Source organism: Apus apus, chromosome 1, assembly GCF_020740795.1.
Source record: "Apus apus isolate bApuApu2 chromosome 1, bApuApu2.pri.cur, whole genome shotgun sequence".
Lineage (NCBI taxonomy): Eukaryota > Metazoa > Chordata > Aves > Apodiformes > Apodidae > Apus > Apus apus.
The window spans coordinates 17,650,703-17,678,546 of NC_067282.1; the positions used below are offsets into that span (position 1 = coordinate 17,650,703).

Below are 27,844 nucleotides of genomic sequence, written 5' to 3' on the forward strand. Positions count from 1 at the left end.
AGAAAAACAGTGGTTTTCTTCTGCACTTCCAAAGCTAACTGGGAAAAAGCCAGCAGTAGTTACAAATTACTATTTGGGGCTGTCTCAGTTTAATGCAATTTTATGGTTCCACCAATAAAATTATAATTTTGGATCATAATCTCAGCACTGTTAAGATAAATCTTGCCTTCACAATTGTGTGTTAAGTTTACAGAAGATCAAAAGCTGCTTTTATAGTTGAAAATTTCTTCTATTTTCTCAGTTATTATGCAGAAATCTTGAATTAGAAGTAGTCTAGCACACAATGTCAGAAGATACTGTTAATGCTGGAAACAGAGGGAAAAGATACCCACAACAAGAAAACCAAACAAACAAAAAACCCCAGTCACCAGTTCCCCATCATCACCAGCAGGCCTCAGAACAAACCTGCTTCCGAGAACAGGCTTCCCAGTGAACAGCACAAGGAACCTACTCTTGTTCTCAGTTGGGTAAGCCTGACACTATTAGAAAAATAGCATAGTGGGTATTGTCAGTTGGAAATGTCTACTTCATAATTTGATTTCTTAACAGCCCCAGAATTTTTCTTGCAAATAGTGGCCAATCTAATACAGGTTTCTAAGCAAAGTTCCCACAACAGCCTGTAACAGTATTTCACATACTTTTGCCTGTGTTTCAATGTACTTATCCATTTTACAGAATATAATTTGAAATGGCTTCAAAATAGGGCTAAGGCTTCTTACTAGCTGCTCCTGGTTCTTCATTTGATCAGCTGCCTGCTTGGCTAGAGTAGCTTTAGCTTCTTCGGCTGCTCGACGCTCTTTTTCCAGACGCTCTGCTTCCTCTTTTGCACGCTTCCGCTCCTGATCCAGCTCTAGAGCTCTTCTAGTCTGTTCCTCTAGCTCTGCCAAAAGGAGTTTGCAGACAAGATATCACTACCTAACTCTCCCTCATAGATAACACAGATAACAGCAGCCACATGCTCACAATGAAGTAACCTAGAAAGCCGACAAAGGTTGAGAAGGCCGCCTCAAGCCAAGAAGAGCTGTTGAGCATGTCACCTGAAGCTCTGCCCTGTGTGTGACACACCTCCCCAGTCTCTTTACGACATGCTTTGGAAATACTCATGTCACCTGGCAGTTCTGACAGCCCAGAGTTTCAGAAAATTATCACCTTCCTGGTAAAACTAAACACCCAAATATACGTACATATACTTGCACAACGCATCCCCTCTCATTACTGAGGGGATTTTATACAAATTAAACTAAACTGTCTTACAGTAAAAAAAGCCAAAACCTCTTCTACTCTATTGAAGTGCCCGACAAAGATTGTTAATTGCAACAGCCAATTTAGGTGTGTGCCTACAGCAAAATGATCCACTGGAAGTGTCAGAAAAATTCTCCGTATAGCAGTCAAAAAGATACAAAGAGGAAAACTCTAATTCAAGGTAGAGATAATAATTGTCTAACTACCTGGTTAGCAAAACATTGCAATCTAAAGGGCAGAACTCTGGTTTCAACGAAATAAGTAGGAATAAATAATGACCTACCAGTACTGCAAGGTCAAGATTTGCACAGGCAAAAAAAAAGCAAACTTCTGATGGGCAAAATGAAGCAACTAGGAAAAAAAGACTTTGGAAACAGTCTTTCCAAAGCTCCTTGCTGGTTCTAAGGATGAATTTTCCACTATGTTTTTGTCTATGCATAACTACCATAGATTCCTTCACCTGAAAAAAACTAAACAACTGTTCAGTTACTGGAACAAACCATTTGCCTTTCACCGTATGTTTCAATACTAAAATTGCATCTCCCCAGGTATGATGGCATGTGTTTAATCTTTGCGCTTGTAAGTTTTAAGTAGGTCTTGTGTAATCAATATTTTTCAGTTTCTTTCCTAGATCATCAACTTCAGTTATACAATGAAATTAACAGTATTAAGTATATCAGTACTTAGAAAACTAAATAAAATGCATAAATATTTAAAGACACTACTCAAACAAAATTTTCCTGTGAAGATGTGGAACACTTAACTACCAAGCCAACTACAGAACTCAGACACCATTTACCAGCAACACATTAATATTATGTATTTTATCAGAAACTAGACTATATTGCTTACAAAAGTTATGAGAAAATGAACATTGTTCATTCTTGATCTAGAATTACCCTCACACTGTTTTGTCCTGAGCTAAATAGCTCTCCCTTGAAAAATTTCAATTACAGCTCATGCATTTCCTGTCAAGATGTGTCCAACCAGTCATGCACTGAAAGACTGAAAAATATGGAGGCAGAGCTAAAGAACAGTTCCAAGAATATATAATTTATTGCATAGATTTAGTCAGTGACTCCCTCTATCATGCCTGAAGCCAATAGTTATGAACAAAAGAGAGGAAAAGATCTTTTACCAGTGTGAACCAAACCTGAAGCAAAAAAAGAACGTGGAGGGACTGAGAAGTAGTGGAATCAGGGACTATATCTGGTGGTTAAACACAAAGATCTGTGTTTAGTGAAACTATGAATATTCATAAAAACTGGCACAGTTTTAATTTTAAAATTCTCAAATCTGACATGGGAATAGGAAAATGAAGGACAATGAATTTCCAAAGGAAAAGTTAAAATTCAACAAAAACCTAGAAAAGTACATTGAATCTTCCTCTTTAAATTCCCTGCTCACTCCACCTCCACATTTTCAGCACTTTAACCACTGCACAATTCTAAGCTGAACTGTGTCCGTGCTGATTACTGAAAATGCTGCAATATTAGGAATTGGGTTTATATTGCAAATATACACACATACACACCCCCCCCATCTTTTAACTCTTAAAATTGAAAAAGCATATCTCTTAAATTAAATAATACATCACTAAATTCTTGTTATGATGAATAAATTAAAAAAACCCAAACATGTAGCAAGATAACTGTGGAACCAAACTTCCCAACTGAACTAAACATTATCAGATGCAAGAAACCCAGGACCAGTAACAACTCACCTTTCTGAGCTTTCATTGTTTGTTCCTCGATTTGTCTTAAGCGTTCCATTAATTCTTCCTTTTCACGCTCTATTCTTTCCTTTTCCTTTTCTGCTATCTCCCTTTTCTTCTTCTCATTTTCTAATTGTGCCCTGAAAATAGTAATAGGGTAGGGTTTTTTAAACCTCAAGCAGATTATATTCTAAGGATTCCAGTAACCTCTTTTTCAGTTTACTCAGCTAGCAGAGAAGTATGCAATTTTAAATGTTTCAAATTCAGTTACAACACAAGAAGAAAGAAGTTTCTGTGCCAAAATACTGTACAGAAAAACGTTATGAACAGAACTTATTAGCAATCTTAGTTATGGTTCAACCATGTAAATCCACAATTACACCTGCATTTTAGACACAGCTGATGTTTCATCTGGGCTAGAAATGGCAACAGTATTTTTTACATATAGAAAAGGTAAGTCGTGAGATTCTTCACTGAACTTGCTTTAAAAGATTCATCTGTATAGTACAGAAGTCCCTAAGAATCAAGCAAGGGAGAGTTAAGACTGTTTCACAAAACCATGAGAAACAACAGTACAGCTACGATTACTACGCTGACAGCTCAAAAAAGAAACAGCTTTCTATTGAGACAGGTGAGCCATGCCAATCCACAAACCTGCTTACATATTACAGAAAGAAAAGCAGCTCCCTTTTCCAGAATGCTAAGATGTCTGATATTCTCTGACTTAAGTTTTCTTAAAAGGGTAGAAGATTATTTTTTTTTGTTTCATGGAAGTTTGTTAATTACCTTTCCAATTGTTTCTGATGTTTCTCTTCTCTAGCTTGGGCCTTCATCTGTTGCACTTCAATTGTATCAGGTTTCCTCCTTCTCATGTACAATTCATGATTTCCCATACACAGTGCCAAAATCCGCTTGTTAATTCTCAAACGGGGTGCATAAAAAACAAAATCCTAGCAAAAATAATTGTGGCATGCCCATTAATCTAAAAATACAGTCGTGAAAGACTCCAAGCATTACCATATACTTTGTTAAATTTGTTAAATTTAAAAACTTACAACTATTCTGATTCTCATCCCCTGAGCAATCCAACACCATAATCTATACATTTAGTTACTGGCAGGAACTTACATGAGAAATTCAAAATTACATGTGGATTCCTCCATGTAGAGGTTAACTAGTTTACACAAACTTACTTATTTACACTTCTAAAAAAGGGAGACTATTCCCTACTCTACTCCTGAAGACTTTTGACCTAGAAAGTATCATGAAATATACTGCTTAACAGAAAAAAGAAAAACAGAGGAGGGGCCAAAGACTGTAGCATCTTACACTGTAGCTCTTCAACACATCACAAAATATTAGTTGATTTATATTAAAAGAAAATAAAAACATTCAAATAAAAATTTTATTTTTATTACTTTATATACTACCAATAAGAATAATAAACGTCACAGAATATTTACTTATGCTGTAATGCCAGAGCAAGTCTCTGCAGGCTTAAGTCTCTTCATATGCAAAGGCACACTATTCCACATAGTACTTACAGGGGCCTTTTTGTCAATTGGCTTTATGACAAATTTTTTGTCGTTAAAAGAGATGTTTCTTATTTCACTCCAAGGAAAACCAATCTTGGGTGTCAGCCTTCAAAGAGAAAAAGTTCTCATTAGAAGCAGCAGAGATGAGCATTTTATTTATGCCCACTAGGTCTTAACTCTGTACTCTTCCACTAAATTTAAAGTTATATTTACAAAATGTAACAGTTGAGGCATATTTTGGTAGTTGATTTTTTACACATTATTCCATCAAATGAATACATTTAATAATGTATCAATTACATGGCACTGTAACAGAAGGAATTTAGACATTTCAAAATATGACTTATGCTACATTAAATAAACACTAAACATCGCAATCATTTATGGATTCTTTATCAGTTACTGGTAATTTTTCAGTGAAAAGAGTATCTTTAAACTTCAGAAAAGTGTAACATTTCAAAGACTGAAAAGCTTTTCAATGCTGTACTCAGTTTAACTCTGCTGTGTAAGACACGTGTTCTTACATTTCCTAAGTTCAAGTTCTATTAATTTCCCTTGCATTTTAAGAAAATAAATTCCGTTCAGAAACTGTTACAATATAGTGCTCCACAACTATAAATATTTCTCTCCATTAACATGAAAGTTGTTTTTTTTTAAAAATTTATATTATCTTAATTAGAAGCATTAAAAATGCTGATCTTTCAATTTCACCTCAGGATTTTGCGAGTATTTCCTTCTTTCAGGAGTTATATTGCCATCTAATGGCAACTAACGCTTACAGAACTTTGTCACAGAGAACGTACAATGAAGAGCATTAAGTTTCAGCTCAGTTAAGAGCTGTTACATGGTGTTTTGACACATTATGTTTAATTTCAAATCACTGTGAAAAGACTGTTGACATCAGATACTACTAATGTGTTTTAAAAGAAACAAAAGAGTAAGTCTGTTCTGTTTTCAGATTCTTCAAACAGTATGTTTTAGCTTTATTCCTCTACAAGTAGGACAGAATCTTTCATCTCTATCAGGACACAAGATTCATCTATTTTCTTTGATGCTTAAAAGGTTTCAGTTTTAGATAACAAAATTTTTCATTTTTCTAATCACAGTCACTGCTCTTATAAAATGTTTCTCATCAAGTATGTTGCTCAGCTTCTCAATCTCCCTATCATCCTGACTGAAGAGAAGTCTTGAGGGAGTGAAAAGTACAGAAAGAAACCGTAAGAAAACAGTCTAGCTATCATACACATATTAAACAAGGTAAATGAAAATCTACACAAAACTGCTCTTCCTTTCCCTTCTTCTGCATCCATATTTATTCCTTAAAATTCAAATATTCTAGCAGCTAATGTCTCTCTCTGTATTTTACATAGAGTAGAAGATCTTTGAGAACCTGTTTTCCTAGATCTTATTAAACACACAGTAAGGTGGTTTTCGTATCATCTCAGATAGGATCTTCTAGGATAGAATTGCAAAATGAGTATTAGCCACTTACTTATCATCATGCTCATAAATATTCAAACCCAGAGCATCAACTCCTAGCCACAATTCAGTTCCTTTTTTATTCTTTATTTCAAAATAGTTGACTCCATACATTTCCAAGTCTTGTGCTATCTTAAGGTATTCCATCATAGAATCTTCCCTGATGAAAGAAAAATAGCATAATGTAGATAAATCATAAGTACATTCTAAGTATAACAGTACTGCAAAATAACTAATTACTGTAAAATTTAGTTAGGAATTAAATATCTTTGAAATTCATGTGTGTGTTGATTTAGATACTTGTAAAGGTCTACATCCTATTAACCAAGTATAGTTCAATCACTGCACTTTGTCTTTTTACCCCATGAGATAAGGAAATAATAAGTGTATTCCAGAGGCAGCAACCGTGGAGAGTTGAGAATCTCAACAGAAATCATGCAGGTAAGCCAATAAACTAACTGGAAACTCAACCCTCACCAAAGCTTTCATGGAAGTTTTCAATTAACTGCCTAAGTCTTGTCAGAATCAAAGAAAACAGTTTCTAAACAAATACAATGTTTCCCAAAATACATCCTAAAAATAATAATTTAAGAAAAACTCAAAGGTCTTGAAATATTTTCTAAGTAATTACCTTAACATTCCCCTGTGCTCTTCATGCCAATTCTGTATTCTTTCTTCCCATTGTTCTTTTGTCAGTTTGTGCTGTTCTAACACACTGTGAATAGAAGTTGTTGCTATTAAATGAAACTAATAACCAATTATAGAAATTAGAATTATAAAAACAAGTTTGTTACACAGCATACATAGGCTTTAACTGAACAGACATAAACATTATTTCTTTTACACTGATCATTTTTTTAACTCACACAGACCCAGAAATATTGTATTTCAAGAAATACACTTTGAAAATAGTGCGAAATCACTGATTCTTTGTAATATAAAAGCCACACAAGAGCATATCTTAACTTTCAGTAAAGTAATAATATGTAACTTTAAAGCACTTGAAAATGCAGACGTATAACACTGTCATACAACAATAATGCAAATTAATCTCTAGGTATGCACAGATACACTCGGGTTTTCATTCTGTTGTCATTTGGGAAAAAAAAATAACACATGAAGACAAGATAGCAGTCTAGGTTTTTTGGTTTTGTTTTGTTATTTATGAATAAAATCAGTAGTGAAGCAGTTTCAGAAAACTATTTGAGATTTATCTACAGCAGGTTGCAATGATGTAATTATGTTTTGACCTACTAGTAATTTCAATCAATTTCTGAAGAAGGAAATCAAATGCATATAACTTTATTATGCTTTTATTCCATGCATCAAACATTTCAAGCATCTCTAGATAGATTATTTTAAAAGGCAATTTAATAATAATTAAAAAATCTTACTAAAGAAGTCAGACCAGTTGTTTTTCTTTCTCTCTATTCAGGAGAGAAAGGATTTACTACTTTTCCCTAAATTTTTAGCGAAGTACAGTAAGGAACAGACTGAGTGATGCAGAAAATACCAGTACAGTGTTTCTTCTGTGTTAGAACCTTCTCTGTCACTCAATTTGCTACTCTACCCTGTACCTACTGAACTGCACTTTCCAGCAGGAGTTGTACCACATTTTTGTTTGCTTAGCATGCACCCCTATCAACAGGCTTCCTCCTGAAAACTGAGGCAGAGGTTTTCGTTTTTGCACCTGAACAAAGCTGTGGTGTTCACAGCAAAACAATACAAAAACAGGTAATGCCAAGAAATACTTTTTGTTTTCTCATTTTTAGCCTTGAATATAAGCCACTAAATACAGCACTTACAGAAGTCACAAAGTGGAACAGCCTACTATGGCTGTAATAATCAAAAAGCATCCTGGCAATCATTTACAAGATTCTACTACATAAAATAAATTCCACATCTGCTAGGAAAATGTTAATTGAAAGACATGAAGCAATGAGCAAAAGTGAAATACACTTGAACACAATTTTTAGTTTTATTTCTTTACTGCAAAGGTGGTCAAACACTAGAACAGGTTGCCCAGAGCAGCTGTGAAGCAGCTATCCTATCTATTCAAGACCCAACTGGAAAAGGCCTTGAGCAAACTGTTGGGAATGAAATAAATTCAGTTGGAAGGGACATAGAACAATCATCTAGTCCAACTGCCTGACAACTTCAGGGTTAACCAGATGGTAAAACATGTTATTAAGGGCATTGTCCAAATGGGTCTTAAACACCAACCACTATGGGGCAACAATCACTCTTCTCTAGGTGACTCTACTTTGAGTAGGGGGACTAATTACCTAATCTTCAGGTCTACCCTTCCAACCTCAAACGATTCTGTGTTTCTGATATCCTTAAAGCTGGCAATGTCTTTGGCAATAACCATATTATCATTTGGCTGTGTCCATTCTCTCTTCACATGCTACTGATGAAACATCACTAGCAGATATGCAAAGACTATTGCAACAGAGTAACGCAGCAAGGACTTGATGCCATGTTGCTACCCAGCTCATAATTTTGAACCAAAAAATATACAGTGGTTTTGACACGTGAACATTAAGACTCTATAATTAACAGGAACCACAAATCTTTTCTCACCTTTTTCAGTAGAATTTTGCTAAGCTAGTCTACTTTGGGAAATAACCAAGTATTTTTTTTTTTATTTTATATAGTAAGCTTTTCTGAAGTATTTTTATTACGTACTTGTTAGTTTTCTGGCAAACCTCCTGGAGACACAAGGTAAAAAAGGAATAATTGTATTAGAATAAATACAAAAGATATATGGTCACTCAGCACAGACTGGCATGCAACTGGTTGAAAGCATATGCTGGGAAACCATCTGAACACTTGTCTGCTGAAAAGGAGCATCTTCAGTTTTTCAGTTTGTGTCGTACACAATCATTCCAATGTTCACAGGCTGTCATCACAACTGAGCAAAAACCAAGATTTTTGAACTAACATATTCAGTAATGACAGTGTTACTGGTTCTGCATCTCCCTGCCTTCCTAACAAAGGGTAATTTTCTAGAAAGAGGTATAGACTTCACTATCACAAGAAGGAACTAAACAGCCAAAACCAGAGTCTTAGCCAGGACTTCTTCTAAAACTCTCAAACATTTTCAGGAATTTTTTTTTTCAATACTTCACTGCAATCCTTTGAAATGCTTTTTATTTGCTAGAAAATTCTCCTAGTTACACTAATGAGTGAGTTTCTGCTTTCAGTTTTCAAAACAAAGAGAAAAAACATGACTTTCAAAGAAACCTCAAATTATTCCATTGCTCTTGTTTCTTTGATGATGCATTGTTACATATTTAGTAAGCACAATTTGTCCACGATACATCACTAGAGATTCATCTGCACTAACTTTGCATATTTGTGTTGCAATGCTTCTCTGGCTGCCAAACATGCCAGGAGGATGGTTTCAGTTGCATAAAGAAACAGAACTATAATCTTGGTGTTTCCTTTTCCTAACCTCTTAGAAGATCCTGATAGATACAAGAAAGTTTATACTTAACAGCAACGGCCACAGTTTCATTTCTAAATTTTTCTGTCCAGACTTGCATTTTCCAGCAACATACATGTACTTTGTAATTGTTTTCAGGAAATTATTATAATTTAAGATTACAAAAACACCAACTGAAGAAAAGGAGAGAGTATCAAATGAATCTTAGTGACTTCTCTGTTATTCTGCTTTTAATTCAGCAGATGTAGGCCTCCAGGAACACTAGGTCATTTTGGAGTACTTTGGAAATTTGCTCAACTAAATCTGTGCAGATAGTTGTGGATGGGACAGGAAATAGGTCTCAAGAAACTCACAACTGTGACGCTTCTTGTTATTTAGAGTCCACATTAGGATCTCTACATTTTATTAGCAAAATATGCACTCCAAAAAAAGCTACCACTAAATGCACGTTATCTATTTTAAGTATTAAAAAATGTGCTGTAATCAAGTTTATATGCAGCAGATTATGAAAAAACATATGTAGTTTCACTCACCGCTGAGGGAGAAGTCTGTCGTTGGCCAGGTAGCCCAGTTTATGTATGTCCTTACTGTAATCTCCATACTTGGACTGGACAGCATAAGAAGCCAGAAGAACTGCAGTTTCTGGTGGGCAATATATTTCATCATTTAAGATCGCTTCTTTGACTTGCAGGAAGAAAAGTCTCTGAGTTATTTCCTGAATTAATTCTTCAGATACATCCTCTGGAAAAAACTTAGCCCTGAACTTAAACTGCAAAGGATTTTCTTTCCTTACATCTTGCTGCGTTACCTGAGGTAGAGGAATAAAGGAAAAAAATAGAAAGACCACTAAATGATATGTTAAATATAATTAACTCTTTAGCTCCTCTACACAGAAATCCAGTGCTTCCTGACAAGCCCACTGTGGAAGCCACTGAAGATTCACATGACAGTGAATCAACTACACCAATTTGGTTAAATCAGACCATTTTGAAACACCATTCAGAGGCTGTTTAAGAGGTTTTTTGTAGACTTGCGTGAATTTGTATTTATCACAATAAAAACCTGAAGAAAAAGAAGCTGTAATATATTACCAAAAAAACCCCAACTCTATCTAAGGATGAACTGCGGAAAGTAACAGAATAGGGTTTAACAAGCATTTTTTAGCAAGAACTACAGCACTTTTCTTCAATGTAAGTGTAAAGTTGGATTATTTTAAAAGTCTTAGAACCATTGAATTAAACGTATGTACTTTGTTCCTGTGCAAAAAAAATAATTCCCTTAATTACATTATTTTTTGAGAATGGGTAAGCCTTATAATCGTGATTTCTGTGAAGAGATCATATGGGGACATCTTAAGTTTTATGTCAGTGTCTAATCCAAATTTCATCAAACACTTATTTATGTAGAATCTGCCGTTTCATTTGTGCTCAGCTTTCAGCACTGATTATGACTAAAGCAAAAACCTTCAAAATAAACTAATTTCAACATCATATAATACAGGGATTGTTAAAAGGTACATTCATAGTAAATCTCATCCATCCAAATTCCTCAACCATTTTATTACACATTTAGTTTTTTGTGAACTAGCAGTCCCTCTAGAACTACTTCACCACCCACAAAATGATGCGTCTGTTTCCTTCACTTGTAGTATCAAAACCTGTAAATATAATGCAACCATTTAATCACCACATAAGTATTATATTCCACATTTCAAATGTCAGTTTTAGATGTTTTGCTCACATTTCATTATTATCCGTCTGCTTCTGATTTACCTGCACATTATTTCACCTTAATTTCAGCAGTGAACTAGTGCTCTTGCAATAATAAGCCCTTATTTGCACATCTATTCTGTGATTTATCAAATTTTATTTGTATTTCATTTAAGTATTTAAATAGTAACTTACAAGTTAGAGCCAGATTTTGATGATGCATTTGAAAATCAAACATCACAAGCTTTAAAAAAAAAGGTAACAGGCTTAGTCAAAGAAATTAGCACATCCTTGCTGTCCTAACCTGCACCAGCAACTTAACTCATTGAAGACTTGGATAGAGCAACTTTTTACAAATCATGTGCCAAATCCTGTAGTCTCCAATATCTGGAGGCAAGCCATTATGGCTAACAAAATATCTGTACTATTACAGTGTTTATTGCCTATGAAACAAGACACAGATATGAAATTCTAGGAGACAGCTTTGGTGGTTGGCAGGTTTAACTCACTGGATTTACCACAGGGAAGAAGGGAAGACTATATAAAATGCCCCTAAAAACCTCCCATTTTGCCTCCTGATACTGAAGATTAAAAAGGCATTATAAAGTTGAACTAAAAATAATAATAATAAATCTCTTTATTCAAAACCATACCATTAATCTGACAGCTGCTATTCAAACAGAGATTGACCATTAAAATTAATAAAAGAATTTAAAGTAAAATAACCTGGTTCCCAGCAGCTGAGAGATACAAGGTGCTCAGTGCTGTTAGAGAAAAGCAAAACAAAAATTATCCTACAATCTATGTACTTGATTCCCTACCCAGAAGTTTAGAAGTCTACTATTTCTGCCTTGCTTAAGGACCTACAGCTGTACACATGAAGCTCAAATACTTCACACGAACTTCCAACTGTAAAAAAAGCATTATGTTATATTTTGCTACACGGAAACAGCACAGTCATACGAATTTACATCTTCCTAATGCATGCCTCACCATGGTACTGGAAATACAGGAAACTGTATCACCTTCTCAAATTAAATATTAATGCAGCTTTGCATATTCTTGTTAACCATACTTAACACTTTATTTTGTTATTTAAAGCTAATGAAAAGCAACTTTTCAACTAAATTTCAAGCCAGCTATATCTAACCTACAACATTAAAGCAACAAGCCTTGTAAAAATATATTTCAAGCTGTACACTTGCCTAAATGTTAGGGAATTGTTACCTTTTTATTTAGCTTCAGCCAAGTTGAGTAGCCTTTGCTGTCCACATATTGTAGCCCAAAAAACCAGACTTCACGAAGACCAACAGTTTTCACCACCTAAAGATAAATGATCCATAATCATCAGTAATGACTACAGCAGGATTTTTAAATGGTAATTAAGCTAGAGAAACCACCTCCAACTGAAATGTAACCAAGTTTTATATGAACAAAAAAAAAAAAGCAAAACATGAGGCCCAGGGAAGCATTCATCCTGAAGTTCTAAATTAACTCCAACACACTGTTGCCAAACTACCAATTGGAGCCTGCAGCTCACTGTGTACATCAAGCTCAGCACCTGAGGAATACAAGTTAGCAAATAGGACTCTGATCTTTGAAAGCAAAGTGATCTTTGTGAAAGGGAAGTGATCTGCAGACCTACAGACAAGCAAGTCCACTTCAACAGAACACAACTGATGAAGCTACGATAAAGAAAAATACTTGTGGACAAGTACAATGTAATGAGGATGGACACCTCCTTCAAATATATTTGAGATCATCTAAGATGTAACAATATAAGGGATAAGGATGACCTAGCCGACAAACCATACATGGATTTTCTGTAAGATTTCTGATCCAGTCTATCATCAAAGGCTTCTAAAGAAACAAAATCATCTGTGAATACAGAGAAGGCCTTTTTATGGAAATCCAAGTTAGAAATAAAGAAAAAGTAAGCAAACTGTTTATACAACAGACTTGTAGTGTAACAACTATGGAAGTCCCCCAGGACTTCATATGTAGTCTACAAAAAAGGATGACACTGTTGTGACAAAATCTGCTGTAGAAAACTTTCCACAGAGAGCTGTGAATGAACAGTAAAAAGGAATATGAGCATCAATAAAAGATGATATTTAATAAAGACAAAAGATTTTATGTAAAATACAACAATTTTAATCATGCAAACAAAGTTCTCATTGAAAAAGAAAAAAGCAACAAAGCTGTTAGATGACTACACACACCAATGGTATTCCCAAATTTCTGCATAGGGGCTGGTCATATCAACTCAAAAAAGGATGCTGACGCACTAAAAATGTTTTGGAAAAGTTGAATAGAATGATCAGTGATACTGAACATTATCTGCACAGCTGAGAACTACAGCTATGGAGAGAGAAATGAGGAAAGTAAAAATAGGATACAGGTCTATAAAACTTGCATGGCATATAGAAGGAAAACAGAAAATTGTTATTCATTATTTCTCATAACATAAGGATTAAGATAATCAACAGAAATCATTAGATAGCAGATTCAAAGATTTATTGTAACTGTGGAACTATCTTATCAGTCTTTTGCATAGCAAAAGTACACATGGATTCAACAGGCAGTTAATCAGAAACGTCCATCAAAGATTATCAATAAACTGTAATCTCTGGCTCCAAAAGACCCAGTATGGCAGTACTTACGTATGTTCTCAGGTTGGACCATGCTGGCAAGCTGGCTTACTGAAGGTGTTTTATGGAAGCATTCAGATGCATGTGAAGTAAAGAGAATTTTACACATAGATCCTCCTCCATTTTAAAGTAGTACTATCGGGTTGCAAAATTAAGATTTTGAAAATTAGAAAATGTCACAAGATAGCTGTGCAAATATGTGCTGTGCAAATATGTGCTGTGCATATTTGTACTATTACTTAACAATAATTCAGGTGCAACTTTTTACCTCCTCTACCATTTCACCTTCAAGCCCCAAAGCACAGAATGGACAACATTCACTGATCCAATCTGATTCCTTTAGTGAACATAGTTATTTTATTTAGAATTCCTATATCATTCACTCTAGAACATACGAAATGCTAAGAACAAGTCTGTTACTTGTGTAGTCCTGAATAATATTAAATCTGGTGTCCTGACACAGCAATTTCAGACCTGCACATCTTTTGACACAGATCTCCCATATGATGCTGATATGCTGATCAAACTATGTGTGGCTTTATCAGATGACTCAGAGAATGTTCTTTGCTTTGCAGCTGTCCAAGTTGAGCCTTTGTACCTGATCAGCTCTGTGAGCTGCAAAAGAAGTCAGTAAGAACTGCAGATGCTCAACAGCTCTGCCCATAAGGCTTAAGGAGTCAAGTGCTAATGCTTATGTCAGAACACTTTGCTCTCACCTGCTAACCACAGCCCTTCAACCAAGATGCACATTGCACACTCTTTACAGACAACTTGTCTACTGCAGAGTGACACATGCTTGCAAATCAGCACTAAACCAGCTTAGGCATTAGACTGTTGAACTTCAGACTCCTAAAATAAGGAAAGAGCATTGTCTATCACTGCCTCTCAGCTCAAATGAAAGAAAAAAAAATTCTGAAACTTTGTACCAAGACAATATATGCACTTAGGCACTGCCATAGCATGACATGAAAAATACTGAATGAGAAACTTAAAAAGAGTTTGACGCTGGCTCAATAGATTAATTAAGTGGCTTCAGGCAAGTCTTCATTACATCTGTAAAACAGATTTATCCACCACCACATCCTACAACTTGACTATTAATAGGCAATAATAACTTACGGCAGAAGAAAAGCAACCAGATCAATAGACATGTTTTGGCAAATCAAAACATATAAAGACAACCTAGCAAGAATTTCATTGAGTTCACTTTGGAAAGATTGTAAGTGAGGCTTCTGAGATATATGGAAAGGACAACAGAGTATAATTTGAAATAAAGGAGACAACCATCCCATTCTTTCTGAATGGCAACTACAGTAAACCAGAGGTACTGCTGCTCAGTGCTAAGATCTTATTGAACACAACAGAACAAAACAACCTCCACAATTACCACTAATGTGTGGAAAAACACCCACCAAGGGTTCTTCCCTTCCTAGGAAAGGTATAGATGCTAAATTGGTTGACTAAAGGAGGATAGATCCCCTCTTGCCCATTCTGACCACTGACATGAAAGACAAAAAGAGTAACAACAAATAAGTTAAAACATCTTCTGAAATATGAGCAATTTTTTAAAAGTAAGTTTGTGCAAAAAACTTTACTGAGTTTCACAATGCAGAAGACAAAGCCATAGACTACAGATGCTAAATTCTTGTCTGCTAGCAGATGAAGATTATGAAAACACACATATGGAATGGGAAACAAATCAACAGCTCCAGAAAACACCAATTAAAAGGTTAAAGAAACATTGACAAAAAAAAAAAAAGACAAGTTATTCACCCAAAATGTAGGGGAGCACTAGACAAAAGCTAAATTCACAGAGATACTGTTTTCTGTATGCAACAGCCAACAAGTAATGACCATAATTTCTGCATAAACCCTGAAGACCAATCCCCTCAATAACAGTGCTATTCAGTTTTCTTTCTATAGACAAACAGCATAACTTTTGTCTGAAATGTCATGCTGGCTTTGCAACACAGTTTCACTCATGATGTTACTCTGTGGAACTCACATAGGACTTGAAGGCTGAAAATGCTTTTCTCCTCACGTGCAACTATGCCGCTTGACTTTGCTTGGCCTAACCATGTTTCAATTTAAACCTTCAAAAGTTAATTGTGTAACAGTTGGTGAGATGTGTCAAAAGCCACACAGTGAATTGAGGAGCAAAGTTGGAGAGAGCATGAAAAAGAATACCGAGCAGTATCTTTGTTTCTTGTTTGTAAAATGCCCCAGTTTGGGTGAACCTGATTACCTGGACACAAGACGTTACAGGGCAGAATGCCACCCCACCCAATACTGCGTGGCAGAAGATAGCAATGGCTGGCAAAAGACAAATAACAGCTTGAGGCTTCTGTGTCACAGAACACCCTACTTTTTGTTTGATGGTGGTGTTGGTTAGACAAAAAGCAGGACAACCCTTTTCTTCAAGAAGTCTTTGTAAGAGTCATGAAGTTTATTCCTAGAGGCTGAAGATACACTGCTACTGATGTTCGAGTGGACGGGGCTCAAGTGTTAAGAGTCATAGTAATTTCAAGTAAAAACTGCAAATGAAATTTCTAAAAGTTCAGTGTTACAAAACAATAAGTATTTGTCTCCTTTCAACTTATATGCTAAGACATGTAATAGACTCTTAAAGTTCAATTAGAAGTTCAGAGCTCTTAAAGAACTCTTTCAAGGTGTTACTTTCTCTTAATAGCCATCATTACATACTTTTAGCATCTACAGCAGATAGAACAGAAATGACAGTTCTGCTAGATATAACTGCTGATATAGTTAAACTGTTTCTGAAGAGCAGTTTTTATTTCTGCATATTTAACTAAATGCATACATCTTGGATCTAGATAATATAACATATGTATGGATTTCTAAAGGCAAAATGAAATAATACATTTACAAGCTTCTATTCTTAACATTTTCTAGAATACTCTACGACCCAGATAAAAAAATTGTTCCAAGATTCTGACGGCTAATATGACATTAAATGAATGCGAGACCAACCCTTCTTAAGAATCATTCACTCAGCCCATTTGACTGGTGTGTGACAGACACTATCAAACAAGAACACTTAGTTCTGATAGGTCTGCCATCCCTAAGCAAATTAAAGCCATCATTTTAACTTTTCCCCTTAATACTTTTTTTTCCTAACTGTCCAAGTTGGAAGGGATCATCTAGTCCAACTCTCCCACTGAAGCAGGATAACCTAGAGCACTTCACTCAGGACTGCATCTAGGCAGGTCCTGAATACCTCCAGAGAAGGAGACTCCACAACCCCCCTAGGCAGCCTGTTCCAGTGCTCTGTCACCCTCACTGTAAAGAAGTTTTTCCTCATTTAAATGGAACTTAAATTTCTCATACACTTAATCCTAATAATTATATTGCAGTTGCAGCTATAATGTTATTAGATACTATAAACACCATTAATTTCAAAGTAACTCTATACAGGTAATATAACTGGAGCCTCACTGTTAACCTGTTTATACTCAATTGTCTTTGAATTCCATACATTCCATGAGAAGTAATTATGAAGTTCAAACTGAGAACACAGCTTAGATAAAGTAAGGAAAAATAATCCACACACAGGAACACTTCTGCTTTTTTAAACTGTGCCTTAATACCCACAATAGTTCCATGTGTTTACACACAGACACACACGTAAGTTACCTGATCAAAGAGCTGCTTGCCTGTTGTATTGGGCTGGATGGCAAACTCCAACTCTGCATCCATTGTGGTTACTCTGACATTGATCTACAGAAAATAAAAAATATTTAAATCATACTGTAACAGTGTAATGCTTCTATATACTGTGATTAGCTTGTAAGAAACAGTTTGTGGTGAGTAAATGAAACAATTTTAGTGGTTACAACACAATAGATACTAAAATCTGAATCTGAAAAAAATCTCATTTTATTTAGTATAAAAGCATATTCAGAATAATATTTAACACTGGGTTTGAAGGTCAAACCATGGACCAAAGTTCAAAATCAACTTAATGGGATTGCTGAAGTGACTACTGAACACTCAAAGAACACCAGGACATTCAGCTACTGAACACAGTCTTTCAGTGGGCTTTCCGAATTTGTGCAAAAGGAAGCTCCTAGTAGTATATAGACCATTTTAAGATATTTATACTTGGCAATATAAAAAAACAAGGAGCCCCCTGTACTACCATTTCTAAAATTAAGAGACTCAGTGGTCTGAAAGTATATAGGATGCAAGCTTGTGCACCTCAGGACAGACTAATAGCAGACTATTATTTTTTTTATCCATGGAAAGAGGAACTATATAAGTTAGTGTCTCTTAATACTGATCCCATTCAATTCCCTTACTAAAAGACTGAAAAACCACCACTATTCAATGAACAACTTCCTTCTGCCAAAATAAAGGACTATTTTCACAGAATCACAGAACTGCAAGGGCTGGAAGGGACCTCTGAGATCACCGAGTCCAACCATCAGCAAAAAAACACAAAAAACCCCAACCTCGGCCAGTAGAGCATGTCCTGAAGTGCAACATCTACACTGTTCTTGAATGCCTCCAGGGATAGTGACTCTACCACCTCCCTGGGCAGGCTGTTCCAGTGCCTGACCACTCTCCCAGTATAGAAATTCTTCCTAATATCCAATCTAAGCCCTCTCTGCTGTACCTTCAGGCCATTTCCTCTGATCCTATCATTATTTACATGGGAGAAAAGGCCAACACCATGACAGTCTCTGTTTTCATTTGTTCCAAGACAAGCAGTCAAATATTTCAGGAGATATCTGGGAGCCTACCTTACCTGGAATTACAACAGTCTTTCCAATTTCTCTTCAAGTGGTGAAGAGAATTCTCACAGAAGTGAGAATTTTCATAAAACAGACAAAGTACTAAATGCACAGTATTGTCTTCTCACAGCTATAATGGTCCTCCATCCCTACTGCTAGGATATCACATTTTATTTATCTTTAGTGAACTGGAATATAAAGTTCTAAAGGTCAAATCTACTTTGCTATAAACGCAAAAAACAGAAGCATGAAACTTTTTTTAAGCACAGATATATTCTAAATTCTCTCTCTCTACTATAAAATATGGAACAGGAATATATTAGGACTTGTATTACAGGTTCTTACACCACTTAATCTATGCCTGTGTAAAACCTTTGCACTAACGATTTCCCTAATTTTGCCACCAGGTGGAATACTTGTGAGAAGCAAGTCTGAAAAAGTTTCAGGAAAACAGATCTGGAGTGCAAAATAGAAAACTGGACAAACATTTGTCCCCCTACAACAGATTGAGGTTGCTCACTCCTTTCTGTAGTGTCAAGGTAAACAACTTTGGGCATGAGCTGGATACACAGGACAAGAGTAGCAGGAGTCTGATGAACTCCAGGTTATAGAGCTACAAACAAGGAAGATAGCAGGGGGTTAACAAACTCTTTTTGTGTGCAAACACTGATAAAGAACACGAGTTGAAGGCTTTGGAGTAAGAGATAGTAAACTTTTCTTGCAAAAAAACCTAGAGGGTGATTGTCAGAAGGCAGGAAAAGAGGTGTTTTCTGTAGGTTCTTTCACTCTGCCCATTTCAAGGGGAAAAGTATGCTTATTCTCTATCAGAACAACCCATTTTAAAAGTTAGGTCAAGCTCACTGCCAGCTGCACTGGTTCAGGGGGCTTCCCCTTAATTACAGTAAGTTAATTTTTTAAGATGTTTTTCGACTTTAGAAAAGACACCTGATTTAGGGCCACTACAAGTAAGTTACAAGGGATGAGGCTAAAATGTAACTTTATTCAATGCACTCTGTTATGTAACAGCAGCATTGCTAAAACAAGCCTCACAGAAAATCTACAGAGCACAGCAACTAATTGCAGCAGGTTTTTTTAGAGCTTCAGCAGAAATGTCTTACATAAATATCCTTATAACAAATGTCATCTTCTACAAATGCAAGAATTACTATCTGTAAGTTTGTATTCCTCACAGGAATATAATAGCAAAATAATAGATGTAATACAGAGGCAAACTTAACACAGTCTGTAGATACTGTTCATTTCTGGGTGTTACTGGCTCAAATAAAACAGAGTGCTACAAGAATACACACCTGCTACATCTGTGACATAACTAAATACACATTAGGAGTACCTGACCACTTACATGTGCTACAATAACAATAAATCTTCAGCAAGTTTCTTTTTCTTTGAAGTTCTGTTAACAGATCACCCAACTGCTAAATAATATTTACAGTTCTACTACAAGAGTCACAAATTAAATTATAGAAATATTAAAATGTATCATAAAAGATAACAAGTTATTTAAGAAGATACCTACAAAGGTAACACTACACTTGATCATTTTTCTTCTGTAGACATTTGGACTTGCTTAGATTTTTGGCATACAAATACTAAGCTTTCACAATTGTTTCAGAGCTTCAGTTATTCTGGGGCATGGAAAATAAGGAGGTTACTTTTGGCAAAACCTAAGACTGAGCCCAGAAGGTTTACTTGTCTAATCCAAACTTTAATCACACAGCACACTCTCCATATAATCAACCCTCTCGTGTCAGTTGTGTTGTCTGTAAAATAAAGCTAAGCAACTACTACTAAGAGGAGCCATGGGGGGAGTTTCCACACTACAAATAGGGCAGGGAGTTGAGAAAATGCAGGCAGAGAAAGCCCAGTAACTTCAGCCATGGACTGTCACTCATAGTAGTCTGATGTTGGTATCCACTTACATTGAAGCAACACTCCTAATGTGACATTGGTGACAGGGGGAAATTATCTGAACCACAAATTATGAAGACAGACACTAATCTGAACATAATTACTCTGAACTAACTTAACCACATGAATACAGAAACAGGAAAGAGCTCTTGCAATGGTGACAAGAAAAATGTATGAAGGTTTCCTGTAGGAACTCATGTTGCACCTACTTTTTTCAATCTTGCTCTCACCAGGATTACACATCTTCCTTCAGACTTCAGAGACTTCAGACAAAGCCCTAGATAAGACTTGCTCATGGATTCAGCTGCTCTGTTCTTCGCTGAATGCCATTCTGCTGTGCACAGGCTCTGGGTGAGAGCTGCAACAAGTCTAAATTGGTATACTCATATGTAATCTTGACTGCACTGTGAGTAGATGCCCTCTAAGGATCCTCCTCTGGTAAACTAATCAAGAAACTCTCTGGGTGGTTCTGCAAAGCACAGGAGAATGCCTGAGCACAGGAGAATACCTGACCACACCTTTTTTTTTTTTTTTTTAAGGTTTAAAAAGTAGCTGTACACAAGTAACATTTTTTGGTGTTGCAATTTAACAATTTATGTCACTTTTTACTGACATTGAGATCTCTATCCAAATATTAAATACTAAAATATCATGTTGGTCATGTCTGGGAAATACTGAAAAATGCTACTGTAGGCCTGATAACTGGGTAACTTAAACTTAGTGAATCCTCTGGCAAGGTTCATGTGGTGATGTCCTCCCTCCTCCACGGGTCAGGTCAGGTCAGGTCATGTCATGCCTGAACTGCAGTGCTGTGAGGACAGACAGAAGTGACACCTGCCAATACAGCAACCCTAGACCAGCCCCTGTAGTCCCAGCACCAGAAATCACAAAGTTGCTGTAAGAGGTTTAAAGAAGACAGTGAAGTTTAGCATAGCATAGAAAAAAGTCTGTTGGACATTTAGGAAAACACTGCAAAGCTCTACTTTAGAGCACCAAAACACTGTTTAGAATATTTGCCTATACTGAACAATACAGGAATTTATTTTTGTTGTATTCTTTCACTGATTTAAGGACCTGAAAAATTATTTCTACACATCCTTGTAGTATCTAACTTCAACACTCCACAATTTAATAGGATATTATACAGTTACTACATTAACCTCTGGACCACTCCTCAATTATAGATCTGATCCATAGAATAATGCACCAAAAAATCAATATTAGTTTAATATTCTATTACCTCCTTCAGCCACAGAATCACAGAACCACTAAGGTTGGAAAAGACCTCTAAAATCATGAAGCCCAACAAGCCATTGTTCACAGACATTAGCTGATGCACTTCAGCTTTCATCAGGAAGCCCGAAACCAAGAAGGTACCAATATTTAATAGGAAAGTAATTTAAATTTACATGCAAAGTGTTTCAGAGGTTTTGCTTTGTTTTAAGAAATCCAATATTCCTTAGTCGCATGTGAAAGCCATAGAAACATATTTCTTAGTTATCAGAAAATTGCACATAGCAAAATAAGTTTATTCCATTAATTTCTTCACAATAGTTCAGCCAATTACTGTATCAAGTTTACATATTAGTGTAATCTGTGTTAAGGAGTAGCAGTATATTGGTCCCACTGCTTTGCATGCTGTACAAATATACACAGCATATGTCCACATCAAACTCAAAGACAACACACAAAGAGATGCTTGAGAAAAATTAATGAAGAAGATAAAATTAAAAAGTAAGAATTGAACAGCATTAGGAACAGAAGGCTACAGAACAGGAGCAGACAGATGTTACTAATAGATAAATCAAAAGAAAGCAGTCCTCAAAACTGACATTAGTTGTCTATGCTGCAGAAATAAACCCTATCTTAAAACCTTAATTTGAATACTGCACTACACATCTCAAAGATTTTCCTGTGAAACAATATGCTAGTGAAAAATTCATACACTATTTAAACTCACTTTATAGAAATTAACTTGATCTTTTAAATATTAGTTCAAGCTTTAAACATCCGTATAATTCCACAATCTGATACCTACTCCTTCTGAATACACAGTATTGCAAAATGTCAAAGTCTAAAATAGAATACTTTTTAAATCTTAGTGACTTTGACATGTACCCTTGTTACTATCCACCAAAATGCCTTCTCCTTCACGCCTTGCAATCTTGTACAAAAATGCTGCAAATTACCAGCAGAAACGGCTGACAATTTTAACTCCTCTTTCACCCTGTAATTGCAACTAATATTTCAGTCAATTAAACCTAATCTTCTTAGGCTATGAAATGATTAACAGTTATGTAACTGACCTCTAATTTTAGTTTCTATGTTTCTATTTTTGGTGGAGATCTGGGAAAATGGCATATAGCTGAAAAACATTTTGCATCTTTTCTTTTAGGAAGAAAGTACTGAAAATAAGATTAAATACTCGAGTCCTCAGTAAGCAGAGAACTAAGCACTATTACTAAGCACCTATTATCAGCTCCTATTTTGGTGACAGCAGCAAAGATCTAATTAAACAAAGAAGTCACCATTTATTTTAGATGGATCACAGCAGAAGCAAAATGAAACTTAATTTTGCACTGCTAGCAGAACTGAGAGTATTAAGTCTGAGAACTATTTTGTTTTAAAAATAGAGGATATATTGAGTGAACTGCTTGAAAGAATGGAAAGCCACTTTGTTGCATATGCAGCCAAAGTGAACAGATTTTTCTACTGAAGCAAACAAGAAAATGTTTCAATAATGTATATTTTCAACCTTATTACCTTAATATCTAAAGAAAATAGACTAGTCACTTTTACCCTTTCAAAACAGCTTTTTCACTCAAGGTATTTAACCTAGTAGCCTCTAAGAGAGAAAATCCCAAACACTTAAGAACAATGACCACCTACTACTGTGTGCAAGAAGACCATTCACAGTGGCATGAACCTTATTTCTGATTGAGACTTCCAGGAAAAAATGAAAGAAATTGGCTTTAAAATTCAACTATTGCCAAGACCTTTTATTGGTCTTCATTTACTTTTGTCTGGAATATAATATATCTTTTCAACGTGAAAGCAAAGAAGTGAAAACAAAACCTATTCCATTGGTTGTTCTGTGATTTAGTGCTTACTGATTTCATTTACATCAATCTATAGCTTATTTATTACCACAGCATCATGAATATCTCAAATTGGAAAGAACCCATAAAGATCAAGTCCAACTCCCAGTAGTTTGTTATGCGTAACAAAAAAGAAAAATTCATTCAAAAAATGTGGAGAGAATTTATTTATAGTTGCACTGCACAGATTCACACATTTACAAGACCACCAGATTTTCTGAAAACTACCAATTGAATCATTACAGCAGAATCTGGGAAGAAAAAAATATATATATACCTAAATAGATCACAGGCATACAGACAGGGAGCTACAAAATAACACAGTCAAAATTCTCACCAGTGGTGTTAACTGGGTTTTCTTACTCCTATACAATCTTATCCATCACTGTCATTAGCTTTCAGGTTAAAAAATCTCAATAAAGCTACAGCACAGTGCACATTCTTAGTGCAACAGCTGTTGAAAATGAAGAACAAGGAGTTGAATGCAGAGTTTCCAGATTAGAAGTACATTTGGTTATTGTAGATTGTCTTTAAAAACAACTGTTAAGAGCTACAGTGAACGCACAGAGCAAGAAACCATTTACAGTCCGGTACTCTCCAACTTCAGCAGAAGAGCAAGACTCTTCAAAGAACAATGTTGGATTCATTACACATAACCAATGACTAGACTCCTATAGTCTCCAAAGAAAAAAAAGAAGGAAAAAAAAAAAAAAAGGAAGAAAGGGGAAAAGCTCCAAAGAGATCTACAGTTTAAAAAGCAACTAGAGCAAAACCCAGGGTTTTATTTTTATCAGAAAAATTACTTCGGCATATGTGCTGCTACTTCTTTCACTAATTACCAATTGTAATTACAGTAAAATGCAGTTTGGAGGAAGAAATCTATGTGACATTTTTCAAGAATCATAATCAATTTGGTTTCATTTTTTTAATGTCTCCTTTCATTTAGCTTCCTTCTAAGATCTCACATGCCCTTACATCGCCAGGAGACATACAAAAACATCTCAACATGAGAACTCTTTATATAAGGCCCCATAAAAGGGAAAAAAAAAAAAATCTCAACTTTGGCATGAATCCACCTTCTTTCCTAAGATCTGGTAGCTAATTTCCATTCCTAGGATGGATTGTGAGCTCTTCCAACACCTCTGCAATCTCAATTCTAAGGATACGTCTTTAGTCATGAACAACCCTAAAACTATTTCCTACAATTTTCTCAGGTCCTAACATACAGGGAACTGTGTCTGCCTAAATTTCATGGTTCCAAACCCAGAATTTAAAAAGAAATAACCTCAATCATGCTTTATTTTCTACTTATCACTTCTGTGGTTTCCATTGCTCTATAGCTGCACAAATTTGAGGGCCTCAGGAACCACATGGGCTCATAGTGAATTTTTGCCTTATTCTTAAAATACAGTTTTTCAGTTGAAAAGCTCTATCAAAGAAGGCACTACCCAATTATTATAGCCAGGACTCAAAAATGTCAGAAAATAGTATGCTGCTAATTAATTTTCCTACCCTTAACAGTGCAGCTTTTCTGTAAGATAGGAGCAGGACAACTACTTCCAACTTCAAAAAACACCAAGATACTGTGCCTCAAATTCAACGGGTGGAAAGAAGAAATTACAGAAACACTGGGGTAGAGTCAGTTGGTCAGCAGACCAACAGCAAAGCTCAAAACAGAACTTCTAGCCCTTGGACAGTCCCACGCTCACATTATTCCTTAAGCTGTATCCGGCACAAATACTAGTGTGCAACACAGACTACTTACACTGGTAATTTCTGATTAATAGCACAAACCTTTGATACCTCTATGTATAGGTATGTATATTCGTGTACACACATGCACACAGACATTTATTCTCAGTAATAGATCTGCACTGCTCCCAGTCTACTACCTCAGTGAAACAACAGTAAAGAAAGCAACCCTGAAGGCTAGTACATAAGCCAATTGAGTTGAATAGAAATAATCTCCCCTGACAATTTGGTTCTCTTTCTGAATGCTTAGCTCACTGGATACAAAGGGAAGAGACAACCAAAAGTCATTTAGCACGTGGCACATGAAATCCTAGGCAACCAATGTTACATCAACAGCAGAAAAAACAAGCTGCTGAATAATTATTCCCTGAAAGAGTTCTAGAGCTAATATTGATACAAAGGCTGGATTTGGGGTTTTTTTGCTTCTGGAGAGAAAACAAATAAATCCGCATCTCAGCTGAAGAGAGATGAATAGTAGACCACAAACATTGCTTATTTCCTCCCTTCTACACTCGTCTTCTAGGTTATACACTCTACCATGGTAAAACAACCACATTTGACATGTTTTGTCCACCCCTGCCAAATCCTGCAGCAAATTCTTATTCTGATTCTCACAGACACTGTGTCAGGCTCAAGCTATGCCTCCATCAACCACTACATGTTATGTCATCTCAAAAGTCAACAATTCCTGAAAAGTCATTCCTCCTGCCAGCCACATGGACTCCAAGTTCATTGTATTTTTTAAATGCTGTCCCCATTTCCAAGTGTGCTCCATACAACAGGTACCAAGCTCTCTCATCTATTTTCACATGTTGGTATTAAACTATGTCAACTTCAATTGCAAATTATCAGATCTTATGAAATCTAGAAAGGGCAGAATCAAAACAACTATAGCTGTTATAAGATCATCACTCTTAATATGTGAAAACCCTGTTAGATTTTTAGATGAGTGAGAAAACAGCTACTTACTGGTTTCGGCATTTTTCTTGTTTTCTTTAATCTCCTGTCCACTCAAGTCTTCTACAAACTCTTTGTCCCCTTCTGCCAAAGAACAAAATTAAAATATTTGTTTTTAAATTAGTCATAACAGATTCCATGTACATGACAGCAAACGGTACAAATTCCAAAGTAGGTAAACAAGTGCTCTACTTGTACAAAAAGCACTTTTCAGTAGGCAACATAAATAAAAACCAACGAAGTTAGCTGGTACCAGAATCTAGAGGTCTCTGAATAGTAGCCTCCTTTCTAGTTTTTGTAGAATATAAATCCACTAATGCTAGAAAAAGAGAGAACAGTTCCCCAAGTGCTTAAAATTGTTTTTAAAACTTTTAATATCAGATAGCTTTTGGTATTAAAACCCCTAAGCATTATTTAGGAGAAAGTAAAATTTGTAGAAGGAACTCCAAAGCTGCAATTTAATCTGGCAACTCTAGTCAAACTTGAAACTTCATGAAATAACAATTTTAAAGCATCAAAACGATATGTAATTACTATAAAAGCATCAATTTTTCCCAGTGAAGGAATGATATGGAATGTTTTCCCAAATGAAGGGAAATGCAAGTATGCCAACACAATAAAAAAGGAAGAAAATCTGCTCTGATTAAAACAAAACTTTTTAAAAACAGAAGACTGTAAGTTATGTGAACGTGGTAATAAAAGGATTCAATATTGTGATCTGTTTCAAAAAAATTTTTATTTATTGAAAAAATTACACTTGCAATGTTATGGGTAGATAGCATCCTGCTTCCTTTTCAGTTCATTCTAACTCAGAAAGAATAAGCAGCTAGGCACCTTCTCACACACTTTTAAAGGAATGACTTCCATGAATCGGTCCAGCTGCCAGTCTGCAAAAAGTACCAAAGGTAGCACTGCCCTCAAAAATAATATTAACTGGTATTATACTATGAAAAATCGAAGTGACATACAATTCAGAATAATCTCAGAATCCAGTATTACATTACATCCATGACTGTATCAGATGAATAAAATTTTCAAAATTGCTTAAAAAAATACAAGGAGAAAAACAAAATTTTGGGGGCCGTTAATTTGCAAACTTTTGTTTGAATGATTTCTCATTCATAAAGAAAAATGCAAATATAAAGTGCTATTATATATACATTTACAAAAGAAGTTACTTTTCCTTGCTTCTTACCAATAAAAAACTAGAGTAAATATGACAAACATTTGCACAGCAACCCAAGGTGAACTAGCTTTTCAATTTCTTTTTCTAATCTGTAGAGATACATGTGAAAAGAGGGACTAGGAAAAAAAAAGAGATAAAGGATGAAAACAGGATTTAAGAAGCATCAGTGTTGTAGGCTGGTAAAGAAAAATAAATGTTAAGGCTGAAGATTACAGAAAGAGATATAATACAGATATGGAGCAAATTTTATTTAATGAAAAAAATCAACCTGAAAAAATTAAAACAGTATCTTTATATTCATCATAACATAATTAATGCACCACAACTATGAAGACATAATACTATGTCTGCCTAGCATAAAGACAATTACATTCCAGTAGATTTTTATTA

The 27,844-nt window shown here is 35.5% G+C and overlaps 1 protein-coding gene across 3 annotated transcripts in view; it reads right to left on the minus strand.

Annotated features, from left to right (window-relative positions):
* RDX (radixin) overlaps nt 1-27,844 on the minus strand; it is a 39,268-nt gene that overhangs the window by 4,675 nt on the left and 6,749 nt on the right. For all 3 annotated transcript variants that reach the window (XM_051608470.1, XM_051608552.1, XM_051608386.1), the window contains exons 2-11: nt 26,281-26,352; nt 17,433-17,516; nt 12,355-12,450; nt 9,952-10,226; nt 6,602-6,685; nt 5,984-6,130; nt 4,501-4,597; nt 3,743-3,906; nt 2,966-3,096; nt 720-880 (exon numbers count right to left, since the gene is read on the minus strand). In XM_051608470.1, the coding sequence (XP_051464430.1) occupies nt 720-880; nt 2,966-3,096; nt 3,743-3,906; nt 4,501-4,597; nt 5,984-6,130; nt 6,602-6,685; nt 9,952-10,226; nt 12,355-12,450; nt 17,433-17,516; nt 26,281-26,292 (1,251 nt within the window). In that variant the 5' untranslated portion in view covers nt 26,293-26,352. The remainder of the gene's footprint in view (nt 1-719; nt 881-2,965; nt 3,097-3,742; nt 3,907-4,500; nt 4,598-5,983; nt 6,131-6,601; nt 6,686-9,951; nt 10,227-12,354; nt 12,451-17,432; nt 17,517-26,280; nt 26,353-27,844) is intronic.